At 46.7% G+C, this 17,054-nt stretch overlaps 1 protein-coding gene across 1 annotated transcript in view; it reads right to left on the bottom strand.

Annotated features, from left to right (window-relative positions):
* Window positions 1–17,054, bottom strand: part of CFAP251 (cilia and flagella associated protein 251) — a 36,164-nt gene that overhangs the window by 11,105 nt on the left and 8,005 nt on the right. Inside the window, exons 7-16 of the mRNA XM_054995877.1 lie at window positions 14,047–14,124; window positions 13,518–13,562; window positions 12,393–12,610; window positions 8,347–8,538; window positions 6,269–6,516; window positions 5,384–5,535; window positions 4,092–4,265; window positions 3,433–3,617; window positions 1,019–1,133; window positions 326–489 (exon numbers count right to left, since the gene is read on the bottom strand). Coding sequence (XP_054851852.1) covers window positions 326–489; window positions 1,019–1,133; window positions 3,433–3,617; window positions 4,092–4,265; window positions 5,384–5,535; window positions 6,269–6,516; window positions 8,347–8,538; window positions 12,393–12,610; window positions 13,518–13,562; window positions 14,047–14,124 — 1,571 coding nt within the window. The remainder of the gene's footprint in view (window positions 1–325; window positions 490–1,018; window positions 1,134–3,432; window positions 3,618–4,091; window positions 4,266–5,383; window positions 5,536–6,268; window positions 6,517–8,346; window positions 8,539–12,392; window positions 12,611–13,517; window positions 13,563–14,046; window positions 14,125–17,054) is intronic.

Raw genomic sequence — 17,054 nt, 5'->3', positions numbered from 1 at the left:
TGTTTGTGCTCCTTCCCCAGATGCACACTTACAGAAAGAAACAGCTTCAGCCTTTCCTTCCATGTCATTTTTGTCTCCACAAGCTGCCCTATGCCGCTGCTATTTGTTCCAGTGCAAAAATCACATTATTTATATGGCTGCATGTAATTGTCATGTAGCGTCACTCCACCATGCTAGCCAAACTCTCTCTCTCTGAATCAAATGGGCTTTGTACCCACTGGAATCTGAGCCAGAAGGCCCCTGGGGTCTGCCTTTTCTTTTGGAAGACACCCTCGCTGACACTCCATCACGGGAACTGAGAAGAGAAAGCTCTGCCATTACTTACTTTAAATTAATGTCCCATTTCATTACAGCCAAGTCGTTGCCCCCCGATGTGAAGATGTGGCAGCCATCATAGGAACAGACGAAGTCGGAGACACCTGCTGGGTGGCAAATGAAAGCCGAGGACTTGTGCGGGTTCCCATCAACAGGCAAGATCTGCAGCCCAATCTAGGGAGAAAGACAGGGAACGTGTCTCAATCCCAAAAGATTCATCTACACCCACCCCACAATCCAGACGTCCTGGCCTCATCTCTAGAAAGGAAATATCAGCTCCCGCTTTCTCCTGCAAAGAAGATGGAGAGAAATTGCACAAGGCCTGTCTGAAGAATATAACTGAGGCTAGTTCAGAGGCTTAGTGAGGTCAGTAGGCCAGGCAGAGTGACTCCCTTGCAGCTTCTCATTGTGTCTGTAGCCACCAAAGATCCATGACTAGGTTCTCCTCGCAGTTTTCCAAAAAGCCATTTAGCAGCCCAAGGCAGCTGCTTTGGACAAGAGGGGAAAAGTAACTGGGGGAAGTGGGTGCTTAACCCTTTCAGCCTACACTTATAGGTAGCCCCTTCAAAGCTGCATTTAGCTCCACGGTGAGGAAAAGATCTGCAGACGTGCCTGACACAGCTGCTGCACCCTGCTCCTACTTCTCTGCTTTTGAGCAGCGGAATAGAAATTACTACTTCTGTCGGGCAGGATCACCGTCTACCTGGTTTGTTGTGATGTAGGCCAGATACCGTTTCTCAGGCTCATAACCCTCTGCAACGGGAAGGACTTGAATCTTCTCCAGGGGAGAGCCGTATGTAGGTCCTAGAACAGTCTTTCTAAAAAGAGAGAGGGAGAAACAGACTGAAAGAGGGACTATGTCACCCACAGGGCCTTACGCTCTGCAGGTAAACAGCTTTTGGTGGTCCCTGGCCCATGGGACATTCGTCTGGCCTCAACCAGGGCCAGAGCCTTTTCACACTCCCAACTGAGATCTGGGCCCTGTGGGCCCTGTTACATTTCTGCAGGGCTTGCAAAACGGAGATGTTCCGCAGGGCCTTTGGTTGAGAGCGAGCAAATTGTCCCCTGCCTGCCCCTCATGTCTTGTGTTCCATCGGTGGCTGTCCCGGGTTTGCACCACAGCTGTATCCATGCTTTTTAGATATTTCTTATAGCCTATATCGTCCATGGCACCAGTTTTTGTACTTTTGAATTGTATTGAGCGTTTAAATATTGATTTTAGATATTTATGGTTTTAATGTATAATATTTCCTTCTGTTGTTAGCTGCCCTGAGCCCATTCGTGGGAAGGGTGAGGTATAAATCTGATCAAACAAACAAACAAACATTGCCTCAGGATACAGAGACAGCCAGTGCTTAGATGGCTTTAGAAGGGGACTAGGCTGTGGGTTTGGGAGCAGTTTGTTATGGCAAAACTCTCGGATTTAATTAAACAATCTGATCTGCCTAATTATAACTCAAACTTTGTAGAACAACGGTCTCCGGTAATCAGGGGTCATTCTGCAGAAAAAGAGCTGGAGGAACTTATTAGCATAACTCATTAGTATGTGCCATGCCCCTTGGCATCACCGGAAATGAGTCATTAGCATGGCTGATTTGCATATGCCACACCCCCTGACATCACCTATCCTGGCTGTTTTGGACCCAATCCTGGCCATTCAGGGCTGAAATTGAGCCCAAAATGGCAAAAAGGAGCTGAAAATGGCCCAAAAGGGGCCCAAAATGGTCAGGATCAGGCCACTGCTGAGCAGGAGAGTGATCCCAACACCTGTCAGAGGCCTGATCTGGGCCGTTTCAGGCCTAATCCAGGCCGAAACGGGCCCAAAATGGCCAAGAGTTAGGTGGGCGGGGCCACCTGACATATGACCTCTTTGGGGAACTACCGGAACTGCGTTCCTGCACGTTCTCCCTCAAAATGAGCCCTGCCGGTAATAGAATTCCTGACAAAAGATGACCACATAAAGAGCATAATTAAACCCAAAGACGACTACTCTTTACTACTCAACTTTTAATAAGTTATATTGTGTTGCATAAAATTCACTTTGTATTTACTGCATTTAAAGGAAACGTAAAATGTATAATTAACATGCAATATATGTTTATACTGGCTGATAACCCTCTTGTTAAAAGTTAACTGAAAGACTATTGTAAATCCAATAATACTATTGTTGTTATATTTTGAGAAACTTAAATAAACATTGTAAAAGGGGACTAGGCAAATCTCTAGAAGAGGACGGCTCCGTCAGTGGTTACTCTGAACCTCCAGGTTCAGAGGCACTGGGGAGGCCTTGGCCTCTGTGCCCTGGCTCGTAAGCACAGAAATATAGAAACATGAGGGTGGGAGGGACCTCAGGGGTCATCTAGTACAAAAAGAGTCCAGATGCATCTGGTGGGGAGAGCTGTCGTTCTCGAAGACTTGTGCTGCAGTGGAATTGGTTGGTCTTGGAGGTGCTGCTGGACTCTTTTTGATTTTGCTACTACAGACTAACACGGCTAACTCCTCTGTACCTTTACAGAAGCAAACTGATCTCCATATCAGAAGGAGCTGTTTGCATCTGCATATCAGAAGATGTTTGCATCTACCCCGCCCTCCCCTCTCCTCCTCTATATCTGACCAGTTTCTTTTTGCCCTCCATGCATCTGACGAAGAGAACAGTGATTCTCGAAAGCTTATGCTACAATAAAATTGGTTAGTCTTAAAGGTGCTGCTGGACTCTTTTTGACTTTGCTACTACAGACTAACACGGCTAACTCCTCTGGAAAAAACCTCCAGGATCCCTGGCCAATCTGACCTGTAGGAAAATTCCTTCCTGACCCCAAAGTGGCAATCGGCATTACCCTCGGCATATAAGAAAAGGCCATCCAGTTAAAAAAAATTAAAAGAAAAAAAAGAAAAGGCCACCCAGAGGCATCTGGCTGCCCATTTTTTTTAAAAAAAGGATGCAGGACTCAGACCAGTTCTTCCAGGGCAAGGCAATGGCAGAACTGGTGAGTGAAAAGGCAGGCTGGGATTGCTGCTCGAGCACACTGGCACACACACACACCCGCCCGCCCGCCCAAGGCCACAGGGCCTCAACAGCTGCCCCACAATGCCTGCTGCTCATGCCGGCCCTGTTACCTGCACATCTTCGTGGTCACGTTATAAATCTTCATTTTGTACTCGTCATTGGCAGTCAGGAAAAAATGTTCTGTCGTGAGAAGCGGGTACCAGGTAATGTATTTGGGGACTGCACTCTGCTCAATGCGGTCCCTTCGGATAACTACCAGCTTATCTTTTACACTTTTCTCCAAGTCGTATTCCACCTGCAAACAGACAAGCATTAACTCGATGACAGAGCCCTTTCATACGGGCTTGCAGCTCACCTGAACTGACCCAGGTGAGAATAAACTACGTTACTGGTGATATGAAAGTTGTATATGTGGCATTAGGTCCACGATGGCCTATTCACACATGCAAATCGTTAGGGCATTTTGAAGACACCATGTGATGATGCGCTCAGCAAGGGGACCAAGCCCAGTAACTGTTGAAGCACCAGCAAAGACCGATTGATCTCTAACCCTTCTCCCCGTCTCTCTCTCTCTCTTTGGCAGTCTCGAACACAAAAATCTTCTCCTCCTTATACCAAGAGCCATTTACGTTCATGGAAACTTTCTTTGTTGGCCCTCCAAGAGGACTAGTTGGCTACTGTATGCAACAGGATAATGAATCTTACCTTTCCCCTGACTGACCTCCACGCAGTTTGCTTTAACCCTTTACATTTTGGATGAGCGACCTACCAAAAGCCGGTCTTCTCCCAAACTTAAGAGCCGGGGTGTATCGCTGTCTAAGTGAACTCCAAAGAGGAGAGTGCGAATGGGCTTGTAATGAGAGCGGAGTGCAGCCAGACGCTCCCAGACTTCCTTCTCATCTGCAATTACTAGTTTATAAAGGGTTACTGACATGTTGTCATCCTGAAAGGGGGGGAAAAATTAAAAACTCACTTGGCATCAAAGTATTTGAGCTTACTTCCAAACAAGTTGGGGCGTCCCAGGGGATTAAGGGGGGAATACGATTTGAATATTTCCATCCCTCACACCCACCCACCACTGCTCCAGAGTTTTACATGCTCTCAGATGCCTGAGCGAGCCAATGTTCCCACCTCCTACTGTGCTTTTCCTGCCTTTCAACTGAGAGCCAAGCTACAAGTGACGAATGACACTTGCCTGGCAAGTGAACTGACTCACGTGTATTCCTCCCTGTTCACTTGCCCTCCACTTGATCACAACACTTGCCAGGCAAGTATAATTCATCACTTGTAGCTTGGCTCTGATAGGCTGTCTATACGAGACGCCTCAGTACGTGTTCAAGTGCAGCAACATGCAATGTTAGCAGGAAGTGTTGTTTTCAAAGACAGAGCTGGAAGATTGCTCCTCAGAATGTTTGTTAATTTCACCTTTGACTCCGGGGAAGGCTCTGTCAATTTCACCTCTCCAGGCTAACGCTGTGTGGGATCGCAACCAGAGGGCAGCGAGAAATGGAAATGGGCCGGCGCTGCCTTCCAGAGCCAGCCTTGGACCTGGAGCGGTTAAAATGGGCTGAAGTTTCCCTTCTGGCATTTCACTGCCCCTTCACACAACTCCAGTGTATAGCAAAGCTTTTGCCCTGCTGCCCGCTCTGTCTTTTAAAATTACCCTTCCTGGCTAACACTGCATCACCCAACAGGTGTTCTTCATGTGTCAGACGTCTCGTGTAAAGAGACTCTCACTCTCAGCATTTTATGCCTCCTGAAGCACATCCTACAGGCCATGCTGTTTCTTGTTCTTCCTTTTCGTTACATATTCTTCTGCATACCCAAGGAGACCTCTGAGTGTGTATGAACCTCTAACCTGTAGCCTAGTAATGTTGCTTTTGTGGCTGATAGGAGCCACCTTATTTACTACTAGAAGCTGCGGTTTTCAAAGTTGGAATCACTTGCCACTGAGAATCACGACAAAAAGCTGAAGTACGCAGCACTCACGGTTCTGCAGCAGCAAAGAAATGTGACTTATGTAACACAGAAGGGACAAAAAAAATACACCCCACCACTCACTGCGGTTGCAAGATACTGAGAATCATGCGAGAAGCTCATATGGATGACTTGGCCTCTTGTATATTTGAAAGGCTCCACACAGTCATTTTCCAGGGATATTGAATCCAGGATGTAAACACTTCCATCACTGAACCCAGCTGCCAGCAAGGATCCTAAAATGCAAACAGTCGTTTCATCTCGACACCTTTTAATCATGCTATTTGTAGAAGCTGGAACAACGAGGAAAAAAGGACTGATCTGCCAGCCCCCACCCCAGGGCGTTTTCTTTAGAACGACCCAGCCTCAGAGGGGCGTTGCACAGGGCTAAAAGAGCTGATCCAATGTTGAGGGCCTGGCAGTATGATGCTTTGGAACCAGAGCTGCTTGCGCACTTCCTGCTGTTGAACCCAGGGCAGGTGGCTGCCCGTAAGCCAATGTGGTGGCCACTGTGTTTCTGACCCAACAGAGTAACAAATATTATAACAAATATTATAATTAACCAAAAGGTATTAATTGCTTTGCACTGCTATTGTAGGGTCGCCAGAAGTCGGAAACGACTTGATGGCACATAACACACACACACTGCTATTGTAGCTCTGACGAGCGTTGGGCACGAGGGGACCTTTCACTCCCTGCGTAAACATCGCTCCTCCATTGTTTAATAAACAGTAATAATAAATTGCTTCATCCACAGGACTCTGCGTGTCTCTTATCATGATTGGCCAGAGGGACACTCAAAGCACAAGTTTGTGTTCAACACTGCTGCCCCCAAATGACATCGACTTGACCTGTCCGTTACTACTGCAAAGGAGCCAGTCGACTCCGATGCTCTCTCCCCCCCCCCCCCCAGGTCCTACAGAAGAATCGCCTGGACTTCCCATAGGAAGGAGCAGCGCAAATCCATACCGTCGTGGTTGTAGCAGACACTCCGGATACTCTCTCCCTTAAAGATCCGGCTCACGAGGTACTTATTGAGCTCGTAGTGCCACACTTTCAGGAGCCCGCAAGAACTCCCCTTGGCCACAAGAGGCTTGGTTGGGTGGCAGGCGATGGCGTGGACGGCCCCTTTGGGCTCCTCCAGGCATTTGCTCACTTTCATCCCCTCCGTCGTGACATGAACCACCACGGCATCGGCTGTGGAGAGGATAAAATTCCTGCACCGCAGAGAAGAACCAGAATCACCCTCGGTCCACTCAGCATTGGGCTCTGCAGGCATGATAACTGCTTCTTAAAAATGTCTCATCTGGTGTGGCCCTGGCCTGGAGATGTTACGAGGCGGCGGGTAAGAGGAGTTGAGAGGGGATGAGTTAAAATGGAGAAAGGGTAAGGCAAATACATAGTTTGTAAACAGCTGCCTGTTTACTTGTGGCAAGGAAGGGTCACTTCCAAGTCCGCAGGAAACAAAGCTTGAGACACGTTTGTGAAAAGTAGCAGTCATGTGATGAATCTTTCTTGGGATAAATATCACAAGTATCATAACATAGCGAGCAAGCTTGCTGTTTTTAAACACGGTAGGATTCCAACGGCACCTTAAAGACTGACAACATTTATTCCAGCTGAAGCTTTCAGGAGCCTGAGCTCACTTCCTCAGATGCATTGGAGTCTCTTTATTAGGCTGATGCTTTCATAGTCACAACACAAATACAGCAGAGGGGCTAAGTGATAAATAAATCATATGTTGGCCCCAGAAACCTAATTAAAGGATTCCATAGTTGGGCCATTAGCAGAGTATATTGTTTGTAGTGAAAGTTTGTTCATAAGTGGTGCGAGCTAGTTATGCTGTCTGGTGTGAGTGTAGGAGAGAAAATAACAACCCATACACTTGTTTATATTTAGAAAGGAAATAAAAGTTCTTTATTATAGGAACTCCATACTCTGATAGGGAAGGAGGAGCGACAGATCCTATCTACCTATCTAATCTAAGGATGGCCATGGATGGCAGGGCAAGTCCTGCAGCCATGGTTGCAAGATGGAGAGAAGGGAAAGAGAAAGTGGCTGTGGCAGAGCCAGGAAGAGAAGGATGTCACAAGGACGAAGTCCTGAGAATAGCAATCTACATATCAAAGGGATAGTCAGAGCAGTAAACAGAATGCCCTGACCTCTCCGTCTTTCTAACTCTTTGGTTTGTCCCCCTCTGAAACCTGAGGAAAGGGACAGTGTAGAGTCCTCCTCTTCTAACAGTGAGTAGATGTTACAAAGAGGGTTTGGTTGAAAACAAATCCAATAAAATGAGTAATCGCTTCAATCAGAGTGGGTGAGGAGGGCCACCCCTTGCTTTGCCTATCCATCACCAATTGGAGGCTGTCTTCGCTACAGTTTCCAACTTCCCAGGTGGGGCTTAGAGATGTCCCAGAATAACTACTGATGTCCAGACTGCAGAGATCTCCTAGAGAAAATCGCTGCTTTGGAGGGTGTATGGCATTAGACCCTGATGAGGTTGCTCCTCTCCTCAAACCCCAGGCTCCACCTCTCAGATCTCCAGGAATCCCCCAACCCATGGGAAGCATGCTATTTTGTGATGTAATAAGCTCTATTTCGTGATGTAATAAGGTGAGACGTTCAGATACAATATGAGAAGGATAGCAGAAATTTGAAAACAAGAAGAAATCCAATTCAGCACTGAACCAAATCCAATCCAGCATTTAAAAAATGCTGAAACAAAACATAAAACAGCACAGAACTATCCAGTAGGAGCACACTTACACCAACAGACAGTACACAGAAATATAGTCTACAGACCAAAGTATCCCTCCGAAACCATTTCTTTACGGCACAGACCTATCGCCTTTGAAAGTACCCCCCTGCTCGAATAATTCGGTTTTGCATAATTTGTGGAAAGCGAAGGACTGACATTTTTAGAACCAGTCCTAGGAGAACCGAACGCTTGATGTTCTCTATGCCTGTCAAAAATACTCTAGAATTTGCAAAACCGTTTTCAGAAAAGCAGAGTCACCCAAAGTATTGCTCTTATGGTCAATTCTCACCTGACAATTAAAGGTTGGCCCGTTAAGGTACAGGAACTGGGCAACTGGGAGGTGTTTGAGGGACATGCAGGTTTCTTAGAGAAGGAAATCGACCGGATGGGCCCCAGTTTGAACTGACTATACCAATGCAGAAGTTGCAAGTTTCCGTCGTAGAATTTAATGTGGCCTTTGACATCACAAGTGACAATCGTTCTGGAAAAGAAGAATAAGCTGGTATGGAGATCCAGTACAGTGTTTCAGGTGGGTAGTTGTGTTGGTCTGCAGTAGAAGAGCAAGATTCGAGCCCAGTAGCACCCTAAAGACCAACAACATTTCCAGGGCAGAAGCTTTCAAGAGTCAAAGCTCCCTTTGTCAGATAGGGAAGTTTTGACTCTCAAAAGCTTATACCCTGGAAATCTTGTTGGTCTTTAAGGTGCTACTGGATTCAAATTTTGTGGACAATGTTGTGTCCAAAGAATAAAGAGGAAAAACAATATCAATTAGCAAGATGTTATCATTGGGCTAACTTTCATTATTGAAAAAGTTTGCAAGCTTTCGGCTCCAACAGAGCTCTTCACCAAATGGAACAGATAGCTAAGTAACTCCTCAATATATACGTTGTAAGCAAGGTGCAGATTCTTCAAGAATTTCCTGTCCTTTCGGTCTGACATTGGGGCTAGTAGGCTATGCAGTAACAACAACAACATTTGATTTATATGCCACCCTTCAGGATGACTAAACACCCACTCAGAGCAGTTTATAAAGTATGCTATTATTATCCCCGCAACAACAACCAACCTGTGAGGCGGGTGGGGCTGAGAGAGCTCCAGAGAACTGTGACTCGCCCAAGGTCACCCAGCTGGCTTGAAGTGGAGGAGTGGGGAATCAAACCCGGCTCTCCAGATTAGAGTCCCACGCTCTTAACCACTACACCAAACTGGCTCTCAGTAGGCTTCCTCTGGAAAATGCATGCCACACACTTGTCCCCACCTCAGAACAAAATTATGCACTTAGAAATGTTCGAAGCTACCTTACACCACGGGTCCATTTAGCTCAGTATTGCTTAATCTGACCAGTGGCAGCCCTCCAGGGTCTCAGGCAAAGAAAAGTGTTTCCTAGCACCTGCCAGCGCAAAGCCTGAGCTCCATCACTGAGCTGTCCAGGATTATTGTTGTTGTTGTTTATTATTACCACTACTACTATTACTATTATTATTATTACTACTACTATTAGTCTGCCTTTCTCATTGAGATCCAAGGCGGATTACAACAGTGCAAGTGAAAATACAATATAATTAACAGCTAGGACATTCACTGAGCAAAGTGCAATAATGAATAACAGTTAGGATCTTGGCCAAAGAATTCCCATCCTTTTCCAGACACCATAATGCCCAGGGTGGAGGCTGTCAGGGTACTTCCAAGCTAAATTTGAACTATGCTCTCTCTATGGGAAGCCTATGCAGTGGATATTTTCCCGGCCCTGGAGGTGCAAGCCCTGTTCTGTGACATAGGATCCCCCCCTATAGAAATGCAGCTGAGAGGCAACGCTGGGGTGGCACCCAGTGAGGTACAATTGCGTGCAGTGCTGTCCCAACCTTCTGGTGAAAATGTGGCATGGGTTCTTTGCTGCAATGTTAAGAGTACAATTAATCTTGTTATGGGATGCAATCCATCAGATAGCATTCTCCCTTAATCCGTAGAGTGGTGCCCTCTTCTGGTTTAAACGGTTTAAATGGAGAGAAGCCCTGCGTGATGCTCTTAGGGTGCCATTTACATTTCTATTCTTCATTTAAAGGGCACAATGAAAGGTAGCTAAGCAGAGCATTTATAGTGTTGAGAACCACCACTGGGATATGGAGCTTGGACCAGGAAGATCCAGATATAATACAGACATTCACTTTTGATCTCTACCAAAGCAAATGACAGCTAAGAAAGAAGGGTTACTATTGGGAAATGGTGTAAGGGGAGAAAGCTACCCCCTAAAATTGTCCCAAGACCATGGCCCCAATTCAAGCCCTCACCCGACCGTATTATAACTTTAAATTAAAAATTAGAGTATCCAGTCCCAGTGTCTCATGGAACATGTCGTTTCACCCTCAAGCACTGAAATCACCAGGTGCTCTCAAGCTGGCCACTGCGAGTCTCTTTATACAAGATGCCTCAGTCCCTGTTTGTCAAGAGTAGGGAGATGCAATGTTAGCTGGGAAGCATAGTTTAAAAAGACAACACTGGTAGAGATCCCTCCTCAGAGGGTTTGTCCATTTCATCTTTGCCTCCTCAAAGGCTCTGTCAAGTTCACCTCTCCAGTCTAAAACTGGGTGGGATGGCAACCAGAGGGCAGCGAGGAATGCAAATGGGCTGGAGCTGCCTTCCAGAGCTGGGCTTGGAGCTGGAGAGGTTCTAAGGAGCTGAAGTTTCCCTTCTGGCATTTCACAGCCCCTTCACGCAGCTCCAGCAAAGCCTCTCAGGCGATATTCAGATGTCCTGACGAGCTGCAGATTGTTTCATTTAATTAATTGTTTATTTACTTGCTTACTTTATAATCTGTATCTCTTGCTGAGCCTCAATACGGATTACAAAATTAGAAAACAATACAAGAAAACCCAATATAAGATGTACAAACTGGATTATAAGAGTTATAAAACAATGCAGTAAAAAGAAGAAAATACATAATACACAATGCAATAGACTACAATCCTATTCGGTGTATAAAATTGTCCTTCTGAATTACTCTGTGTTACACATTCTACAGAATGTAAGAAGTGTGGGAAACTTCCAGTCTCCACAAGCAGACCATCCCACCAAGTGGGAGCCACAACAGAGCATATTGTGAGCCAAGCTACAAGTGATGAATGACACTTGATTGGCAAGTGAACAGACTCATGTGTATTCCTCCCTCTTCACTTGCGCTCCACTTGCGGTCAAACTACAAGTGACGAATGACACAGGTTGGACGCTTGTCAGCTTCCCTCAAGTTTTGATGAGAAATGTGGGCAGCTTGGCAGAATGTTGGACAAGTGACAGTTGAAAAGTCCGTTGGACAGCAGTCGGAGAGCCAAGCTGCAAGACCAGGATGCCTACATATCCCATCAAAACTTGAAGGAAGCTGACAAGTGTCCAACCTGTGTCATTTGTCACTTGTAGCTTGGCCCTCAGAGTCAGGCAAGTTGCGGGATGCATGCCCACCTTTGTTCCACTTCCTTTCATATGCAGAGCTGAATCCAAAAAACCCTGGCTGGATCAAACACCAATACACCAGGACATCCGAATGCAGATACCTTGATGCCTCAGAGTTTATTGATTCCACACAAAGTGGAACTCTACACTGGGATTAAATCGAGGTATAAAAATCAGCCTCCCATTTACCTTCCAGAGACAAGGAATTACCTGCCCACAGGAAATGATCTCATCATAGACTAGGGGAAGCAGCCTAGTACATCACCTGGAAGTGACATCACAGCCTCCCCAAACTCCGCTCTCCCCAGGCACTGCCCACAAATCTCCCAGCATTTGCTGAGGCAGTGTGGTAGACCCTATAAAGCTGAAGCCTTCTTTGTGGGGAGTAAATGAACTCCAATTTCTGGAGGTTTCTCCATTCGGACATTGTGGTATGTTGGTGCTTGATCAAACCAGGAAAGTTTGCTTAATAGAAGGAAGGAGGTGGAAAAAGCAAATGAAGCACATCAGTACAGCAACCAGCTGTTTCTATGCCTGACCAGAGTTTCATCTTGCAGCTTGTTGTGATGTCTGATTGCAGCCTTAGAGCCAAGCTACAAGTGATGCCTTACACAGGTTGGACACTTGTCAGCTTCCCTTAAGTTTTGATGGGAAATGTAGGCGTCCTGGTCTTGCAGCTGTAATGGACAGCCAAGCTGTAAAACCAGGACGCCTACATTTCCCATCAAAACTTGAGGGAAGCTGACAAGTGTCCAACCTGTGTAAGGCGTCACTTGTAGCTTGGCTCTGTGTCCCACCAAGCATGGGGGGGGGAGGATAAAAAGGACCCGTGGAAACCAGCCGGAGCTGGGAATTTAAAAAAGGGATGGTTCGGTGAGATCAAGGGCTTACTTGTCCATGACAGCCAGAGCTGTGATCCCATCTTTCTGCAAATGCACAAGTTTGATGGCTTTCATGTTGTAGGGCTTGACGTACAAAGCGGCAGACCTGGAAGGAGGATTCACGGCATCCCAAACCACCAACTTCCCTTCCAGCGTTCCTGTAATGGCTTGTTCAGTGCTAAAGTGGAAAAGGGACTGGCTAAAGATTCCCACCACCTTGTTGAATGTCTGGAGTGGGGGGGAAAAAGTACAGAACACACTGAAATATCCAATACTCAAGTGCCAGTCACAGAAGCAGCAAAGCCAGGCCACCCACAGACCGAGAGGCAGTTTTCACAGGCATAGAGATTTCCTTGGGAGCTCAGAGCATCTTGTAAGCTGGTCAAAAGACAAAGAAATCGAAATGGCTTCCTGAAGACTGACTACGCTTCTAGAGGCATGGGGTGCTAAAGGGGGTTGAATAGTTAAGAGTCCAGTAGCACCTTTAAGACTAACCAACTTTATTGTAGCATAAGCTTTCGAGAACCACAGTTCTCTTTGTCAGATGCATCGTCAGCTTTCGAGAACCGCAGCTCTCTTCGTCAGATGCATCGTCAGCTTTTGAGAGCCACAGCTCTCTTCGTCAGATGCATCTGATGAAGAGAACTGTGGTTCTCGAAAGCTTATGCTACAGGAAAGTTGGTTAGTCTTAAAGGTGCTACTGGACTCTCTGCTGTTTTGCTACTACAGACTAACACAGCTAACTCCTCCGGACCTAGCTTGTTTATGCAATCGCAGAAATAAAAAAGAAATGCGTCAAGAGATTTATACATGGGACAGGATCAAGGCAGGGCCCCCATGTTACAAGCCTGAACCAGACTCCGACAAGTGATGCCGGAACACTGGAGGCTGGCTGGCATCCTCTTTTGGGTTTGGGCCACTGCAACAATGACGCGGGCCCAGGAAGGAACGGATATACCTTGCTGGGGCCAGCAAAAGACCTTGACCGACTGGCCCCGTCTGCACGGGACGAATCTGGCAGCTCATTTCAGGGTCCCTGCTCAAGCGCCACCGATTCCCTCACAGCAGAATCTCAATACAATGGAAGGAGGCTCGATTTATCAAGCCCCTGCCTGCGTTCCATGTTCATACTCACTTTGTCTGTCAGGAGCGGAGCATGGAACTGCAAACTGTTGCCTTCCTAAGGAGCAATGGAGAAAAGGGCATGAGCAAGAGAGAGACTCGTTCTCTGGAACCGCACATGGTGCCACTCTCCCTTTTTATAAGGAAGCAGAATTCATAAGCCATTATGAAAATGAATGATGAACAGAACTAAAGACTAACGAAGATTACCATAGAGGCATTTAGTTCCAGAGTAAAACCCTGCCTACCGCCCACTCTTTACCTCACTGCATTCACTCACCTTAAAGCAAATTTCTCCCAGCCTGACTCCACTACCAGAAGTGAGCAGGGCTGGAAACATCGGAAGCACCCAGGCCAAGTGAGGCGAGGCAAGAGGCAGGACTGAGCTCCTGTCTCCTGCATGCTCCATTTTTGTTAGAAATTAGACACAAATACCACCCCCACACACACACACATACTCTGCAGCTGTTCCTGCATCTCTTGTGAATACACAATGGTGTCGAACAACACTCCCAAATATCCCAGAGGCCATTTCTACTTACCCACTTGTAGAATATGACTTGTGTGGTGCTGTTGCTGACCAGTTCACAATGGTCTCTGGAACTAAATGCAACATTGTCCTGCAAGAACCACGATCAAAACAGTATACAGTATTAACAATAGATAAAGCTGCATGATCAGCTAAGATTTGCAACAGAGACGCTGCTCGGCGGTGGTAAGGTGGGTGGTATGCGCACAGACAGGGACTGTAGTGGTGCCTCAACTGTTGAGCTAGTCCCCCTGGATCTGTTCTGCTAAAAGAGAGTCAGGGGAAGCATACTGGTTAGAGTATTATCCCAGCATCTGGGAGACCCACGTTCAAATCCCTGCTCTGCCATCGAAGCTTGCTGGCTGATCTTGAGCCAGTCACACCCGCTCAGCCCAACCTACCTCACAGGGTTGCTGTGAGGCTAAAACAGAGGGGAGGAGAATGATGTCAGCCACTTAAAGGACTCACTGAGGAGAAATATGAGATAGTGCTGTAGCATAGTGGTTAAGTGGTTGGGCTACAAAACGGCACTCTCCATGTTTGAATCTCACTATTGCCATAAGATCAGCTTTTTTTTAAAAAAATAATTTTTTAAAGTTGAAAAACTGATGCTTGGATGGGGAAGTAGGAGTTTGCGATGTCACAACAGCGACCTCAGGAAGGACCAGAGAATGGATAAGCAGCAAGCCTCCCTGAGCTGCAGGCCTTGAGCCATGGGTGGAAGCAAAGGCCCCCATCCTCTACAACAACGCTGTAGGAATCCCAGCTCCAGCTATCATGCACCAAGACCTAATTTGGCTGAAGGGCTTTCCCTTGGGCCTTAGACCGCACCCTAATCCACCGCCTCTCCCTTAGCTTTACTCCCTTCTGAGCTGGGAACCAGAACTGGTCTTCCTCCTTGGCCGGCCCCCTCAACCCTTTTGAAGGCACTAGCCATGTCTGGGGCATGCCCAGTGGCCAGTCTGTACCCAGAAGCCTTCTGGAGCTGTGGCCCAGCCTGTGAGGAACCAAGAGTGCCCCCTGAGCAATTTCTGCCTCTTTCCTCTTCTTTCCTGCTCCCAGGTGGAGCTTCCAAGCGGCTGATTGTCAGAGAGCTGGCTGCCAGAGGGCCCACTGCCAGTGGGTGCCTAACTCTTAGGGTTGCCAGCCTCCAGGTAGTGGCTGGAGATATCCCGGAATTACAACTGGTCTCCAGGCCACAAGGATCAGTTCAATTGGAGAAAACGGCTAATTTGGGGGGTGGACTCTATGGAATGATGCCATGCTGAGGTCCTTTCCCTCCCCAAACCCCACTTTCTCCAGGTTTCTCCAGGTTTCACCCTCCAGGTCTCCAGGAATTTCCCAACCTGGAGCTGGCAACCCTACTAACTCTACACAGGCCAGCTGCCATTGATCAGCTGGCGGGTGCGCAGCTGTCTATAAGGCGCCTCAGTCAACCCACTGGGCCTGGTTGCTGCGGAGCTTGACCCTGCAGGGGGCTGAGGAGGGGGGGGGCATGGTGTTGCCTCCACTGCCCCCCCAACACTCACTCCACCCTTCTCCACAGCCTCTGGTAACATACATCTAATATTAATAGCTAGTGAATCTTAGATAAATTTTGATCTAATACCCCATTGATGTGAAAGTTGGACGGTGATGAAAGCTGACAGGAAGAAAATTGATTCATTTGAAATGTGGTGCTGGAGGAGAGTTTTGCGGATACCACGGACAGCCAAAGAGACAAATTGTATACCCTTGACCGAAGAATGGTACACTCCTTCTATCTGGGATGGTCGTCCTCTTCCACCGAGTGCGCAGCTTCGGGAGGGACACACATGGAGCGGTGAGGGAGGAAGGGGACACCCGCCTAGCCAGCCAGATCAGCCGAATCAACCCTGGTGATCAACGGGGTGACAGATGTCACAGCCAGATCGCCCTCACATCCAAAAAGACAAATAAGGGGGTACTAGATCAAATCAAGCCTGGTTTGACAACAAAACTGAGGCTAACATAACACATTACGAGACGACAAGATTCTCTGGAAAAGTCAATAATGCTAGGAAAAGTTGAAGGCAGTAGGAAAAGAGGAAGACCTAAAACGAGATGGCTGGACTCAATAAAAGAAGCCACATCCTCCAGTTTGCAGGATCTGAGCAAATCTGTTAATGAGAGGACATTTTGGAGGTCTTTCTTTCATAGGGTCGCCATAGGTTGGAGGCAATGGCGCATAATACACACACATGATAATATAAGGTAACTTGAATTCTATGCAATTTATATTATATAAATTATATAGCAAGATACAATTTTATTGATTGTTTAGCAATATTTTAAAATATATATTGTTGATTGATTAATGATGCTTTTAGGATGGTATGCTTTAAAGATTGATTATTAAGTACATTTTAAATGTAGGTAATTGCTGAAATATGTAGCTTGTTTGGTGTTTGTTTTATATGGCTCATGTCATGCTGACGTTTGATCATTTGAAATTTTGAATTGGCACCAAGAAAGTAATAGCCTCTGGCTAATAAAGACTACATTTTGTTGTTGTAATGGTTATATTATTGTATGTGTGCATTTGATGGGGTGGTACACAGTGCATGCAGGAGTCATACGGCTCTTCTGATTGATAGTGATTGCAAATGTGGCTCTTTGCAACACGAGGCGTGAGCTCCACTGCCTTGGCTTTGCTGTAAAAATCACATCATTTATGTGGCTACATGTAAGTTTCACAGTGGAGCGAATGGTGGCTCCATGGGGCAGTCTGAGCATGCAAAAACAGCGTACATCTTCCCTGTGTGCTGTGGTTGAAAATGCTAAGGCAGTGGCTTCCATTTGGGAGGCACAAAAATCCTATTGCATGTGTGATACAATGTCCTTTTGCTGTTCCCCAACAAACATGAGGACTTTGTGATGTGAACCTAGGCAGATCATGAGAGGGAGGGCAGGAAAGGTTACATCAGTGCCTCGTTCTTGTGGCCCCTTCTTACTTGCCAATTGCCACCTTGGGGGCAGGAGGCACTTTTCCCCAGGCCAGTT

The sequence above is a fragment of the Eublepharis macularius genome, chromosome 13, assembly GCF_028583425.1.
Source record: "Eublepharis macularius isolate TG4126 chromosome 13, MPM_Emac_v1.0, whole genome shotgun sequence".
Classification (NCBI taxonomy): Eukaryota; Metazoa; Chordata; class Lepidosauria; order Squamata; family Eublepharidae; genus Eublepharis; species Eublepharis macularius.
This window is presented reverse-complemented; position numbering and strand designations above follow the sequence as displayed.